The sequence below is a fragment of the Taudactylus pleione genome, unplaced genomic scaffold (assembly GCF_031769625.1).
Source record: "Taudactylus pleione unplaced genomic scaffold, aTauple2 ptg000005l, whole genome shotgun sequence".
Taxonomy (NCBI): Eukaryota; Metazoa; Chordata; class Amphibia; order Anura; family Myobatrachidae; genus Taudactylus; species Taudactylus pleione.
The window spans coordinates 26553855-26568349 of record NW_028284408.1 but is presented as its reverse complement, the minus strand read 5'-3'; the positions used below and the strand labels follow the sequence as shown (position 1 = coordinate 26568349).

At 43.1% G+C, this 14495-nt stretch overlaps 1 protein-coding gene across 2 annotated transcripts in view; it reads left to right on the top strand.

The window, feature by feature from the left end:
* The first annotated feature begins 1886 nt into the window (after positions 1–1886).
* LMBR1L (limb development membrane protein 1 like) overlaps positions 1887–14495 on the top strand; it is a 59311-nt gene continuing 46702 nt past the window's right edge. The window contains exons 1-2 of one of the 2 annotated variants that reach the window (XM_088448615.1): positions 1887–2119; positions 13135–13219. In XM_088448615.1, the coding sequence (XP_088304741.1) occupies positions 2054–2119; positions 13135–13219 (151 nt within the window). In that variant the 5' untranslated portion in view covers positions 1887–2053. The remainder of the gene's footprint in view (positions 2120–13134; positions 13220–14495) is intronic. The other variant, XM_088448692.1, reaches the window with a different exon arrangement.

The following is a 14495-nucleotide window of genomic DNA, read 5'->3' as shown; positions in this document are numbered from 1 at the left end:
ATGTATTTCAGCCAGCAGTGATCGCTGTGCTTGCGGAAGGTTAAGGCAACCCCAAGGGCTACGAGCAGCTTCGATGCCTCACGATGGTCCCGATTAATCCTTCATTTCCCGGAGATGACGTGTCTTGCGAGTGGCAAGGGGGCGTCTTTAGGCACTTGCGAGTGCATTTTGCCGTAGCTCGCTAAAACATTGCGGGCGTCCTTACACGACGCAGTGTGAGCACCTCATTTAAATGTCCAGACCCGTTTTGCAAGCGAGCGACCGCAACTTGCAACTTGGTCGGAATGGGCTCCCTAGTGTGCCTGAGCGTGACAACAGGCAGTCCTTGACAAATAGGAGGAGAGGAGAGGGAGACAGTCAGCTGATCACTACTTCAAGCTATCATGTAAGCTGCTGCAGAAAAGAATGGGAAGGGGTGTTAGGGCTTTCTCATTTGTCTGTAGTCACCAATAAGGTATACATTTATAACATTCCTTTGTTGCAGATAACTACTTTGAAAAATATTTGCTTAAAGTTTCATGCTAAAAAAAAACATCCAGAAAAAATTATTTTAGAAATTTTGTGAGACTGTACATAAATGTAGGTTTGTTTAAAAGAAAGGCTCCCCCCTGTCCCCTCTCTTTCCCACCCACTCATGTCCCGTTATAGACTGGGTACTCACCGCCGTCCTATCTGATGATTAGTAAGTGCATACACACTTACAAATCGTCAGTCCCATGTGTCGAGCCTGACGTCACAACTGTGTGTGGGCATGTACACCTGACCGCCCATACACACAACACCATGTGCTGATATATCTGCCATCAGCTGTGCTGCACAGCCGACACGATATTTTTGTGAACAACGTCGTTTACACACATATCATCTGTACACACTGGCCGCGGTGCACACAATATATTGGCTGTTCAGTTGAATGGATGATATGTCAGCCAGTGTATATCCAGCAATACTTACCCTGGGGTGTAGTCAGGATGCCGGTGGTCGAAATACCGACTGCCAGAATCCCGAAACTGAAAGCCCCGGCATGGGTCTAAAGATAGGCGTCTAAATACCTACGCCTATCATTAGCCCCACGCCAAAATCCCGACATACCGAACATAGGTTAGCCGGGCGTCGCGACCTGTTAGCCGCAGGGCGAGGGTTAGGTTTAGGCACCCCCGGTGGGACTTAGGGTAAACCCCCCGGGAGAGTTAGGTTTAGGCTAGGGGAAGGGAGGGTTAGGGTTATGCACCACCGGGGGGAGGTTAGGGTTAGGCACTCCCTCGGGGTTAGGTTTAGGGTGCAGGGAGGGGGGTTAGGGCTAGGCACCAGCCACGGAGTCTTAGAGGTAGGCACCCCCAAGGGAAGGTCAGGGTTATGGGGGGTAGAGGGGAGGGTTTAATATACTTACCAGCCGGATACTTTTTGTCTTGTATTATATTATGTGTATATGATTTTCTGTATCCCTTCCCCTTGTCCCTTTTCCCTTTCTGTCTTTCTTCTGTACCCCTTTCCCTAAAATATTCTATAAATATTATTGATAAAATAAAAATAAATAAAATGTTTATCTAATACATGCTGAAACGGTGCTTAACTTGGAATGTAAAGAAATTACACTTCATCTTCTGTGTGGAACTGCTGCTTTATAGCGACAATCCCACACAAACACAGCAAGGTAAGTACCTATAGTAGGTAGCTACTAGCTATAGCTAGCCATCTGTCTGCTGTATTAATAATACAGTATTATGTAGATAAGGAATAGACACAGTCGCTGACTGACGCATCTCTTTTCCAGCCCCTCAGATACAATGGCCAACCGTTACTGCCCGCGTCACCGCCGCCATCCACCAATCACATTGAAGTGCCCCTCTCCGGCCTATCCCATAGGCGGAGGAGTGGGAGGGCCTGTGAGGCCGAAGCAGAGGCTGCCATGTAACCAGATACAGAGCTGGCTCCGAGGTGCAGCAGGCTTGTGGCTGAGACAGCATAGGTCGAGTGAGGGCGACACTGGGTTCCCCGTCTCCGATCTCCCCCAGGTGTGACACCAGCTCAGGGGCCGCCATGCTGTCGGAGAATGGAAGTGGATCAAGATGTGTCGCTTAAAGAGCAGCTTTTCCACGAGTGGGTCCGGGAATGCATTGTGAGTGCGGGTAGTTCTGGCTGGGAACGTGATAACCAGTGCCTCGGGTTTGCGGCTGAGATGGTGATGCGGGTCACTATGTTTCGGACGCGGGGGGCGCTTGGGGAATAATCCCTGTGTTGCCGTAGGGTAGAGTAACGCATCCCCAGCTGATGGTCATTGGGAGAGCATTCTGGGACTTTTAGTGCATGTGGCTTACCTTGCTATGGGACATAACATTACCTCTTCGGTTATGGTGTACAGAGCTAGCCAACTAGGTGAAACTGTAGATAATGATGTTAGTATTACAGGGACTGACCATTGTTATATGGCCCACAAGGGTCCAGAGACTGACCAGTGTTATAGGGTGGGCCCAGGCCCCAGGGTCTATATAATTTACTCCCTTTCCCTGCAGTTCCCAGAATGTGAGGTGGGGGAAGTGCTGCACTGTCAGGAGTGAGATACAGCCTCAGGCCACTGCAGCCTGAGTACTCTCCCATGTAGTCCTCCTGTAACACAGCTATCAGGCAGATGTGATGGCTCCAGCTGTTGTTATACCTGCTAGGTGACATGACTGTTACTTACATCTCTATTATAGACAGCACATATTTTACATGAAAATATTTCTGCCTAAGATTTACTACTGTAACCATGATTGGTTATTAACATCCTCACTACTTCTATAAAAGTGAGAGCAAACAATGAATTGTCAAACGCTGTGTAATGCAAGTTTTGGCACAGGTGGTTTTCCAACATTTATGCACTGGAATGTTTGGTAATACAATTTCCAGAGATTCATTTTGATATTTATAATGATGCACTGTAACTGAAATATGTGCTCATTTACACAAATGGCAGGATTGTGCTAAACTACAAAAGTACATTATATCCTAAGGCCGTCTGTGCATTTTGCACACTGCTGTGGTGGGTCCTCCTGTTTTATTTCCGCACACTTGTTATGGTGTGGTTTTATTTCCGCACAGTTGTTATGGTGTGTTTATCTGCATCCTGCATTGAGCCATGCCACAGTGTTCGTGTGAGAAGTTTAGTTTGACAGCTAGATACTCCTATTTACGCAATCGGGCTTAGACAGATATCTCTGACGTTCACCATTCGGAGGTTAAAAAAGGTTGCAGCATTAGCATGTAAATAGCACAAGTACAGTAATGCTTATCTCTGTAAAACACTGCTGATGCTTTTGTAGTTTATCATGTTATGTATAATGTCAGATTTTTGTTTGAGAGAGGCCTTTCTTGATACCCTTAATGCTTCACGTGCACTAGGCCCCAGGTTTTTATTACTTTGTAATAACCATACATGCTTATTGGCATATTTGAGTTGTATTTTTACTGATGTTGAAGGTGGCCAATCCATACAATGACAAAGTTACTTATCTCATATGTAAATGCAGGCGCTACAGCATCTATAGTTTTGTGTGTGTGGCAAATAATTTAAACTGTAAGCTCCACTGGGGTCAGGGACTAATTTGAAGGATTAAACATTATCTGTAAAGCAGCGTAATATGGTGGCGCTATAAAGGTTAATAATAAGCTACATGTTATCTTAGATCTATGTGCTTATTCTGTCCTTATTACTATGCTATTGGTGCACCAAGGTGTTATAAAGCAATGAGCAACTATAGGATCTTCTATGTACGTCACTCAGTCATACCTTTGCACACCCTAATTGCCTTGTTAGGTTCATTTATACATATATATATATAGCACTTGTCTCGCTTATTGGTATATGCATACAGAATATAAATCATTTTGTTTTTGTTATCACAAGCAAGACAAAAACAGTCATGCTTTTTTTTTTATGAAATATGTAGATCAAAATATTTTGTTAGAGCTTATGATACAGTATCTTTTTTCGGTGTGACGTCGACAGAATGTTAAAATGTTCATTGGGCTCGATTCAATTGAACGCAAATTAAATAGTGCCGGGAGGGAGCTCCTGGAGCTATTCAATTCAGTGCTCTGTTAGGCCGGAGAATGCCTGTGCTCGCTTGCCTTAAACAGAGTGTTTAGTCGCGAGAACAGGCATTCTCTGGCTAAACTGCCCAGCGCAATGCTGTTTCCGCCACGATAAGGGCAGAAAACAGCATCGCGCCTGTACTTTTGTTGGATATCTGCTCGCACCGTTGCAGAGGTGCTAGAAGAACAGCGCACTGAATTGAATAGCTTCGGGAGCTCCCTCCCGGCGCTATTTAATTCACATTCAATTAAATCGAGCCCATTATGTTGACATACTGTTTTTTTGACTATTTAAGTGTAAACCTAAATATACAGTAGCATAGAGGTTCCCAAACTCTGTCCTCAAGGCACCCTAACAGGCCAGGTTTTAAGGATATCCATGTTGACCACAGGTGACTTAATTAGTACCTCAGTCAATTTGATTTAACCACCTGTGCTCAACCATGGATATCTCTAAAACCTAAACTATTAAGGCACGTATCCACTAAATAAGAAAAATTAGTGATTTTAACGATTACGACATTATTATTCAATCGCTCATTAATCGTGCAGCAATTATGCCGGCAACGACCAGCAATGCGTGCTCCCGCTGGTCGTTGTCAGTGTTTGTCCTAGCCTGAACATGCAGGCCAACCCGACTAGGTTGTGCATGTTCGGGGATGAGGGAGAGTGGCCACACTGAACGATGTATCGTTCAGTGTGGGCACATTATCCAGTGCACAGGATGATGTACGATTACAATGTTGTAATCGTACAGTCATTCCAGTCTTGTGTAGTGAATACGCACCTTTAGGGTGCCTTGAGGACTGCGTTTGGGAACCTCTGCAGTGGCACTAAAATGTCAACATTTTGGGGATGCCGACATTCACATACATGTTGATATTTGTTTCTACATTCTGACCAGATACCATATCTTCATGTGCTGCTTTACATATAATCCCAACAGTCCAACAAAGACTCTAGTCTCAGTTGCTGGTATCATTTAATGGTGTGGCTGAATTAGCATGGTGTTCCTTTCCATGACATGGCTTAGACAGGCATGTGTACTTGTGAGTGCGCATTCAGTGTCTGATTCAGCGACTGACGTTAGTGCGATCGTAGCTGCGATTTCATATGCAGCACATCAGTGAAAATGTGCTAATGTAAGCAAAGATGACCCGAGTATAAAGACCATACCTGCGAGTGATTGTTACCGATATTTACGCATCGGCGGCCACCTTACCCTTGCGGAAGGTCTGACTTGCCGCAAGCCTTGGGAGCTCTTCTGACATACAGAACTGCGTGTGAACTTGCAGTGGCTAATTAATACAGCCTGTAACAACGTTTAAACGGGCAGACACGCCTGCATTTTTGTGACCACTTCTCGTTACCACCCCCCAAACGCTGACAACCTGTCAGTCACTTTGTGATGAGATCCTCTGTGCGTCCGTAATCGCAATGCGATCACTGCGAATGCGCGATGGCAAACAATCACTCGATCTGCGAGAAAAATCGCATTAGCGTCCATCTCTGAATCCGGCCCATAGTTGCATTAGCTCTAGTACCAGCACTAAATTTGCAATGAATGTAAAACCATATATTGGTCATAAAAGCATGTTGTGCATATTTACTCCAATCTGCTTTAGGGCCCACATTCAACATTGAAATCTGTGCATATATTTTGCCATGGTTGTGATGTTGCTTATTGTATGACACGACCGTTCACTTGAGAGCCCATTTCATAGTCTATATGCACAAAATACCATTGCAGACTGAATGAGTTATACTTTATCTTATGCATAATGTCACCCTGCACCACACACACGTAGATAGCATGCCAGCTAGGCTGTTTCAGCGGGGTGCCACACCCTGCCCTATTTCTAAAGAGCAGAAAGCACTTTTCCCTCCAGCGCGGCGTCCTATTGAAACAGCCTGCGGGTTCTGTCCACTCTTGCGGGCCGCAGTGTCCCACGGGTGGGGAATGCAGTGGTGCAGCGGTCACTTCCGGTGACTTTATGCCGGGTGAATGTGCTCGGGATCCATTCACAGTGACCGCAGAGCTTGGGGGCTGCCCAGCATGTCTGTAAGTGTCGGGCACGCCCCCAGAAGTGACAAAAAGGGGATGCATAATCAAGACATGCCCCCTTTTCCTTAGCCATGCCCCCTCTTCGGGTGCGCACACAAGTCCCCTTTCTCTGGCTCTGACGCTGGACCTAGAGTGAACACTATGTAGAATTACTCTAATTAAATTTAACATAAAGCTTACATTTTGCAAATTAGATGCAAGATTCTAGATTTTGCCTAAGAGAAAAAAAAAAGCATGTCTGGGAATCCGATCTAGGGTTTGATTTAATGACTCAAATAATAATAATCTATATATTGAACCCTAAAGGGACAAAATAAGGGAGGATTAAATTAGCTGTTATAATGCAATAATTTAACGCATGTTAACTTTGGATAACAATATAGAGGCGTATTCGTGGCCATAATAAAAGTATTTGGGATTCTTAAAATGTGTCAAATGGCTGTTCTATGCATGTTTCTAAAACAATCAATGATTGAACGAACGTAAGTGTTTTTTTTTTTTTTTGGCTAAATAAATGTTATTTTTAAATCAGGGGTATATTAAAATGGCTTTAATACTCCTTTTACACTGCCAGCAATAACTCAGGTTCTTGCACATGAACGCGCAGCAACCTGGGTTACTGTGCAGTGTGAGAGGGCCAGGTTGAAATAAGCAGCATCGAGCGACTTGACATTTCAACCCTGGTCACTAGCGGGCTTGAACACGGGTTCAACCCGGCTCGCGAATACAGTGTGAACTCGTTAACAGCATTGGAAGAGCTGGCGCTTGGAGATGATCTCATCTCCAAGCTCCAGCTCAGCACGTGATGGCGTTGACGTCATCCATCCGGCAATAAGCCGGGTCAGGCAGCCAGTCTGAAAGGGTTCTCCACTGGGTCGTCCTCGGGATGGACTTGTGTACAAAATCCCGAGTGCAACCCGGCATTGCAAGTATTTAGTGTATATATAAGAAATTATGTATCTATTTTTTAAAGACACTTATAAAATCTTCAAAATACGCCTCTAAGACCCACCTGCAAACTTAAAAACACCTGTCCCACTGTGCTGTACCTCCATTAATTAACCCATTTTCAGCACTTTCTATTATTGATTGTCATTATTGGCCAAATTAAGCGAATTAAAAAATATTTTTGCCTAATCAGTCCATTAGGAGGCTGTTTCAGTAGTTCTGAACCAAGTCCCAACATTTTTAACCAAAAATAGGGGTTTTGCACAACTTTTTACCTAAGGAGGTGGTGAAAAACTTTTCACGGTAAGTGGCATGGAGAATTCGCACTCGCAAAAAGTCATGGCTGATAGGATTGCACGATAAGCAGTTTTCATGTAAAAGTGGCGTGTCTCAGCCAATTTAGGTGGAAATTTTAATTAGCAAAGTGGTTCTTATCTGCTTTCAATTTCTATGTTTTTTATGAAGTTGCATAAGATTCTGCCTGGAGCTTCATAAAACCTGTGCACACTGGCCTTTACTTTTTTGAATAGTTGAATTTTGATTCTAGCATCAGCTCAATGTTATATGTTGTACCCATTTAAGACATAAAATCCCAGCGTCAACCTGGCTCGGACCCAGGACACTAAGCACAGGTTGAAGCCGGGGTTATCCCTTTCACACATGTGTGATGACCTGGGTTATTCCCGGTTTGTCGCCCTTCATACCGGACCCGGGTCTTCCAGTGACCCAGGGCTTCAGGCATTCAGTGGGCGCTTGGAGATGATATCATAACCAAGCGCTCCTGTACCCGGCCAATCCAGTTTTTTCAGACATGAGCCGGGTCGACATGTTGCAAGTCCTAGGAAAACCCTGATTACAACCAGGATTGAACCTTTTAGACAGACGCCAGACCCGGGTCAATGTGCGCTCCTGTAAATGGTGAAATAACCAAGAAGCGCCTTTTTAGGTTCTTTGCTACTATACAATAAGAGAATTTAAAAAAATGCTATTTCCTTATATTGTTGCAAACTACAAATGACATTTCAGATCTGACAAACAGGAACAATGTCTAAAATAATGGATTGTGTAGGCCAACCAAACTGTTTTCCCTACCTCTAATTGCACTGGTGCCCTATTAGCAGTGATTACCCCATAGTAAGTGCTGGATAAGGCTTGTACTTGCCCTATGCTGTCATTCTTTTTATATTACTGTTGGTGAGCGGAGTGCTGAATGCTGTAATTGAAATGTGACTTAATTTGCTTTTCTTTTGGGTCCCCTTTAAATTTGTAATTTGAACTACCAAATCCTAAACACTGTGGAAACATTTTGTACAAGTCTGCTGCAGATCCCAGGGGAACGGATCATTTACCTTGTATAAGACAGTGGTGCACCCTCCTCCCTCCCACTGCCCTGCAAGGACTACAACAACTGCCAGCACATGGCTGGGTAAAATTATCAGCAGGGAAAGCCTGGCAATTACCTGCATCCCACAGTTTGTGGATTTTCTGGTATGTTATAATTAATTAACAAGGAACTACAGTGTTATATAATAAGCATTTTTGGATGATTGGTGTGACTTTGGAGTTGCTATTTATTTGGGTGAATTTTTGGCATTGAAATTCCAACTGTAAATCAGCACTTGCTTTGGAACAATCAATTGCCATTAAGGGGCGGATTCAATTAAACGTGAAAAGCCGAGGTCGGAGAAAAGCGCAATGTTTTTGCCTCATTAGCCTGTTTGGGTACAATGTTTTCTCCATGTGCATCCCCGTGTTTTGCCCTATTTAATTTCAAAACAGGTGAAAATGCGGATAGGTGAATGTAGTGAATAGCGAAACTAGCAAAAGGACAGAGTATTAATAGCCCTAATAAAAGTATTTACTGATCTTATATTTGTCAAAGGGCTGTTATATTCATATTTGCATAAGTGTGGAAAAATTATATAAAGCAATGTCTTTTGAGAAAAATAAGTACAGTAGTTAAATTTTGGGGTACATGTAACTGGTCACTAGTATATTTTGGTGTCTCTAAAGTGAAGATTTAAAAAATCTAAAAATACACCTGCTGCAGCCACCTGCAATCCTAAAAACACCTCTCTCAACCTTATAGCCCCCCAAAATACCAGGCCCACTACTTTTTTCTTTACCCATTTTCCAACACTGCCTTTGCCTTCTTAGTCATTTGGGGAGGGTAAAAGGGTTCTGAATGAAGTGCCCACATTTGTACCCCAAAATAGAGATTTTTGCACCTAATTTCGCATGTCTCTGGGTGGAGAAACTTATTTACCTGTTTTTGCCTATGGAGGTTTTGCGCAAGCGAAAATGTCCTGGAATTGAATAGGGCGAGAAGTGTAAAACAGGCAAAAAGTTTTCGCCGATTTGCGTTTCGCCTCATTTAATTCGGTCCAAAGTTGGAATTGCAAGTATAAATCTGACTGCAGAGATATTACTTAATACGGCCAATGGCATTTTAACTGGTATTTATTTTGTGCTTCATACTTCGTATGGATTTTTCCATCTTTTTGAATTGTATACATTTAATGCAGTCAAATGATTAAATTAATATCTAATTTTATTTTGTAAAAGTGTATGCACTCTTCTCTGTGAGGTTGTGTATAATCCTCTAGAAATGTGATAATTGTTCTAGTTGAAGTAATTCAGTTACTATTAAGGCAAATAATATAAACAGGAGATCAGTAGAGCTTTATATATAGCAAATGTGTCTAAGTAATTTATTTACTGCGCCCAAATTTTATTGTGTGTTCCTTAATTTGAACCAAGTAACTGAAAGACGATAACCGAGGTAGTGCCAGTGTCATGAAGTGTTGTTTACCAGACAGTTCAGAACATGTAGTCTAGAATAATGGTGCGGAGACGAAATGGAAGCTGGACACCTTTTCGTATATATGCTCCCATTTAATACTACTCCAATGGTTGTTCCTTGCATTCAGAATAATACCCCTTTTACACCACAGCTAAAACCCAGGTTGCTGCTAGGTGTAAAAGGGGCCAGGATTAGATTCCCGGGCTCAGTGATCTAGCAATCCAACCCATGTAGTCTGCAAGGTTTAACACAGGAACAACCTGGGTAACCCGGGTTGTCCGTCCCGGGTTCCGTGTACAGGATGGTGAATTCTGGATTTTCCGGTGCTTGGCAGACTAGTTCCACTGCACCTGAGTGCAGTGTGAATGGTGCCGACCCGGGAATAACCCAGGTCGGCACCGCAGTCTGAATTGAGTGTGTTCCAGGTCTGACCTTTTTTGGAACCTTGTCAGACCTGGGACATTAGTGTAGAAGCGGTATTAGTCTTCAGTTCTGTTTCATGCAGGAAGTCGTCATTATTGCTGATTTGCCAGATTCTCTGCATACCTTGTGCATTATGTTCTATTTTTCAAAACCACCAGACGCTCCTATAATTCCTCATCGTCAAAAGGGTCTGTATACAAAATTATCATTTTAAACTTGTAAATGTGTGTTGTAAATAGGAGCCCCAATCCTTCTGATCAGATTTTTTTTACCTGTTTTAAACAGGTATCAATAAGAGAATATTTGGGTTACATTTTGGATGCCATGAAGAGTAATAGCAACTACACTTAACCAGAATTATACAGGTAGTTGCTTGATATCAATAAGAATGGAACAGAGGAAACACACTGGATGTTGTGAAGGGGTTGGGAGCTGTGCATTTTCCCATTGGTCTGTGTGTTGCTGCATTGCTGTGTTTAGTGCTCAGACAGCTAGAGGTCACAGCATTCCTAGTACTTCTCTGCCTGTGCTCTAATCCCCCTGAAGCGTGCACATCCCCAGCACTTTGTGATGAGCCTGGAATTTTAATGATTTTTACCTCTGAGCTAGTGTTTGTATGAATTGCTTCAGGTTCTGTGTTGCCAGCTCTTACCACAATTTAGTAAGTGGCCTCTGAAGACATTACACTTCTATACAGAAAACACTAGTTTTATATTTATAACTCAACACTATTTGAAACACTGCTGTAGCTAATTTTATTGTATAGAAATGATATGTATTAACATTTGGATGTTCACTGGTAACACAAAGGGACATTAGAAATATATTGTTTATCCTTTAAACCGCAGATTCTCAAAACTCTGTCCTCGGGACCCTAAACAGTGCATGTTTTCCAGGCCTCCTCACAGAATCACAAGTGAAATAATTGGCTCCACCTGTGGATTTCTTAAAATGTCAGTGAGTAATGAATTCACCCGTGCACCTGCTGGGTGACCTGGGAAATGTGACTTGTGTGGGGTCCTGAGGACCGAGTTTGAGAACCAGTGGCTTCGTTTATAATAAACATACTTTAAATTTATATGCTAGGACTGCAATACATCACTGTGCTTTCCGTATGTCCCTAAATAAACTTTGTCTGGATGGGTAAAATATGCTCTTAGCTCAATCAGCTGGGGGTTTGTGTTGTGGTGAATACAGAGTGACTACGTGTGTTGCTGCCATCATAGTATTGCACAAAGTACTGTTTCATCATATGAGGCTTATTAGCTAAATAAAAAAATCATTTTCATACATAGGGAGTAGTAGCCAATCGTAAAATAAAGTGTGCATGTGTACACAGAAATATTCAACGCACTCCAGGAATAAGAAATATCTACACAATGTTATTCTACACAACAGCACCTGAGTAAAGAATTGTTAGCTGTTTCTTTCTGTATCAAGCTGATCTCTCAGGTTGTGATACAGTTGTGTAGAGGGATGCGGTCACAATACCAACAGTCGGGATGCCAGCGCTTAGAATATCGGTGCCAGCATCCCGACGGCAAGTACCGGGGTTAGGCACTAAGGGGGAGGGTTAGATTTAGGCAGCCGAGAGGGAGTGTTAGGATACTGACCGACAGTTGTCGGAATCCTAACCCTGTGGAGGATGCCGGCTTCAGGATTCTGAGCGCTGGGATCCCGAGCGCCGGATAGATGCCTAGTATCGTGTAGGACCCCTTCTAGGCTTGTGAAGTCCAGCCACTCGACGTGGCATCGATTCCTCTGGAGAGATGTTGATGCTGTCTGGATAGCTTCCCACAGCTCCCTGATATTTTTAGTTGCAGGATCTTGGGTGCAAATGGACCTCCTTCACCATGTCCCACACGTTCCGGTGATTGGTGGCCAAACTATTCGTCAGAAATCTTCAGGATGCTCCTCGAACCAAATCTGGACACCATGCATTATCCTGCTGGAATGTTCCATGGGGGTACATGCAGTCCATGAAGGGCTGCAAATGGTCATCAAGCAATGCAACGGTCAATGACTTGTTCAAACGGACCAGTGGACCCAACCCTTGCCGTATGAACAGATCCTACACCATTCTGGAACTACCACTAGCCTGCACAGTGCCTTGTTGACAACTGGGTCCATGATCTTATCGGGTCTGCGCCACACCTGTACCCTACCATCAGCCTGAAACAACTGGAACCATGTCTCATCAGGCCACGCCACATGTTGCCAGTCCTCCCAGTTAACGACATCACGAGCCCAACTGTGTCCGGTGTCGTAGCGTTAACAGTGGCACTCTGGTGGGGTCTTCTCCTCCCATATCTTATGGAAGCTATAGAACGCTGCACTGACCTGCTGGATATGCGTCTGGTACCTCCTGCATTGAATGTGGATGTGATTTGAGACAGTGTTGCTTCTGTTACCATGGACAATTCTGGCCAGATGTTCACACCTTTCTATTCTGAAATATTTGCATTTAAGTGCCATGTTTCTCATGTGTAAGTGGTTGATTGTATTCATGATCGTACAATGGAAGGGGGTATTAAAGCACACATTAGGCTTATTTTTTTCTATTTACCCAGCTCATGTGTGAATGAGCTCTGAATGATGAGGTTACGAATATGCACTAAAGGAAATAATAGAGCGAGAGTTTCACGACAAAACGGGTTTTAAAATGAAAACCGTATTTAAAAAAAAAAAAAAAAAAAACCTATTCCCCACCCTCCCAATGTAGTGTTGTATATTTACTTACATTTGACATTATTTTGCCTTAGAGGTGTTTGGCATTGGAAGCAGGAAAATAATGTCACAATTCCTTCTTTTCTGTTGGCAGATCTGCAGCTTGCTGTTCTCCTCTCTCTACCTCCTTTCCTACATGATCATCACAAAATTTAAGAAGCATGCTGATTTCACCACCGGTGAGTGCGCTGGTCAGCGTTGGGTTTTTTTCTTTTTCAGATTGTGGAGGGTAATGCACATGAAGCCTGCTTGTGATGCTTTAGTGACCTATATGGAGCGTTCTGCCCTATCTGAGTAAAGAGGGCTTTCATACTGTAAAATGTATATGGCAGCTAAGAAAGGGTCAAATTAAATGCATCCAGCTTATGAATAATTTGACACATTTTTCAGTAATATTTTAAATAGATTATGTGTAATATAATGACATTTCGAGGCAGGTGGGGTGCCACTTTATTAACAAGTGTATAACTGTTTTTAAATGTACTTTGTCTTTTGAGAATCATGCAGTATTCCTGTTAGATCCTATGATGTGTAGCAGTAAGGGAATCCTGTTGCTGTCTTTGCAAGAAAGAGGTTTAGTAATACCAGTGGGTTTCCAAATCCTTGGTTACCGTACCAATGAAAAAACATCTAGCCACAGTTTTGCTTGTTACCATGTAGTGCGGACCGCACTCACTGCGGTCCGCATTACACTTACTGATCGGCGGGCAGGGGGGGGGTTCTGGGTACTCAGAACCCCCCCCCCCTGTGTGCGTGTGTGAATACCTCCTCTTATGTCCATCACCGCCTGGTGACTAGCTGCTAAACAGGCTGAGCATCTAACCTGCTCCCTGCTTCAGTACTTTCCTGTTTGCCAAACACCAGGATCATCATTATTGAACACACCGTTCAGTTTGCATACACTGAATAATTTACTAAAGTGCGGCATCTATGCCTTGTTCCATAGAAATAGAGGTATGACCCACAACTAGACCTCTGTAACATTTACACTGTGCCATTTTGTAAATCACATTTACTGTCTGCCAGATATGCTGAGTAATATGTGCAGTTCCACAGCTATTTAATTTGCAAGTGTTATCAGTGCCTTACTTAACCCTTTGTAAAGTGATGATGGTTCAGTACTATGCCTCATGTTGTACAATATAGAGGGCTTTGAAAAATATTTGAACCATGGGCACCTAGTTCATTTAGTTGCTGCATTTATTATTTGAAATAAATTGAAGTAGGCTTTTGCAGCACTCATCCACAAAGTATTGTACACCATGTAAAATACAAGTAAATATTATAAAAAATATTCCAGAACCTTTTCACAATTCACTAATGAGAAAATACATAAATTATTACCTTTACAACTATTCATGGTGCTTGTGGCCTCATTTCAATAGTGAAAGCTGCCTTGGGAATCAGTATGTAATACCGCCGGCCGTTCTAATCCCGACAGCGGCAGCCCGGCAA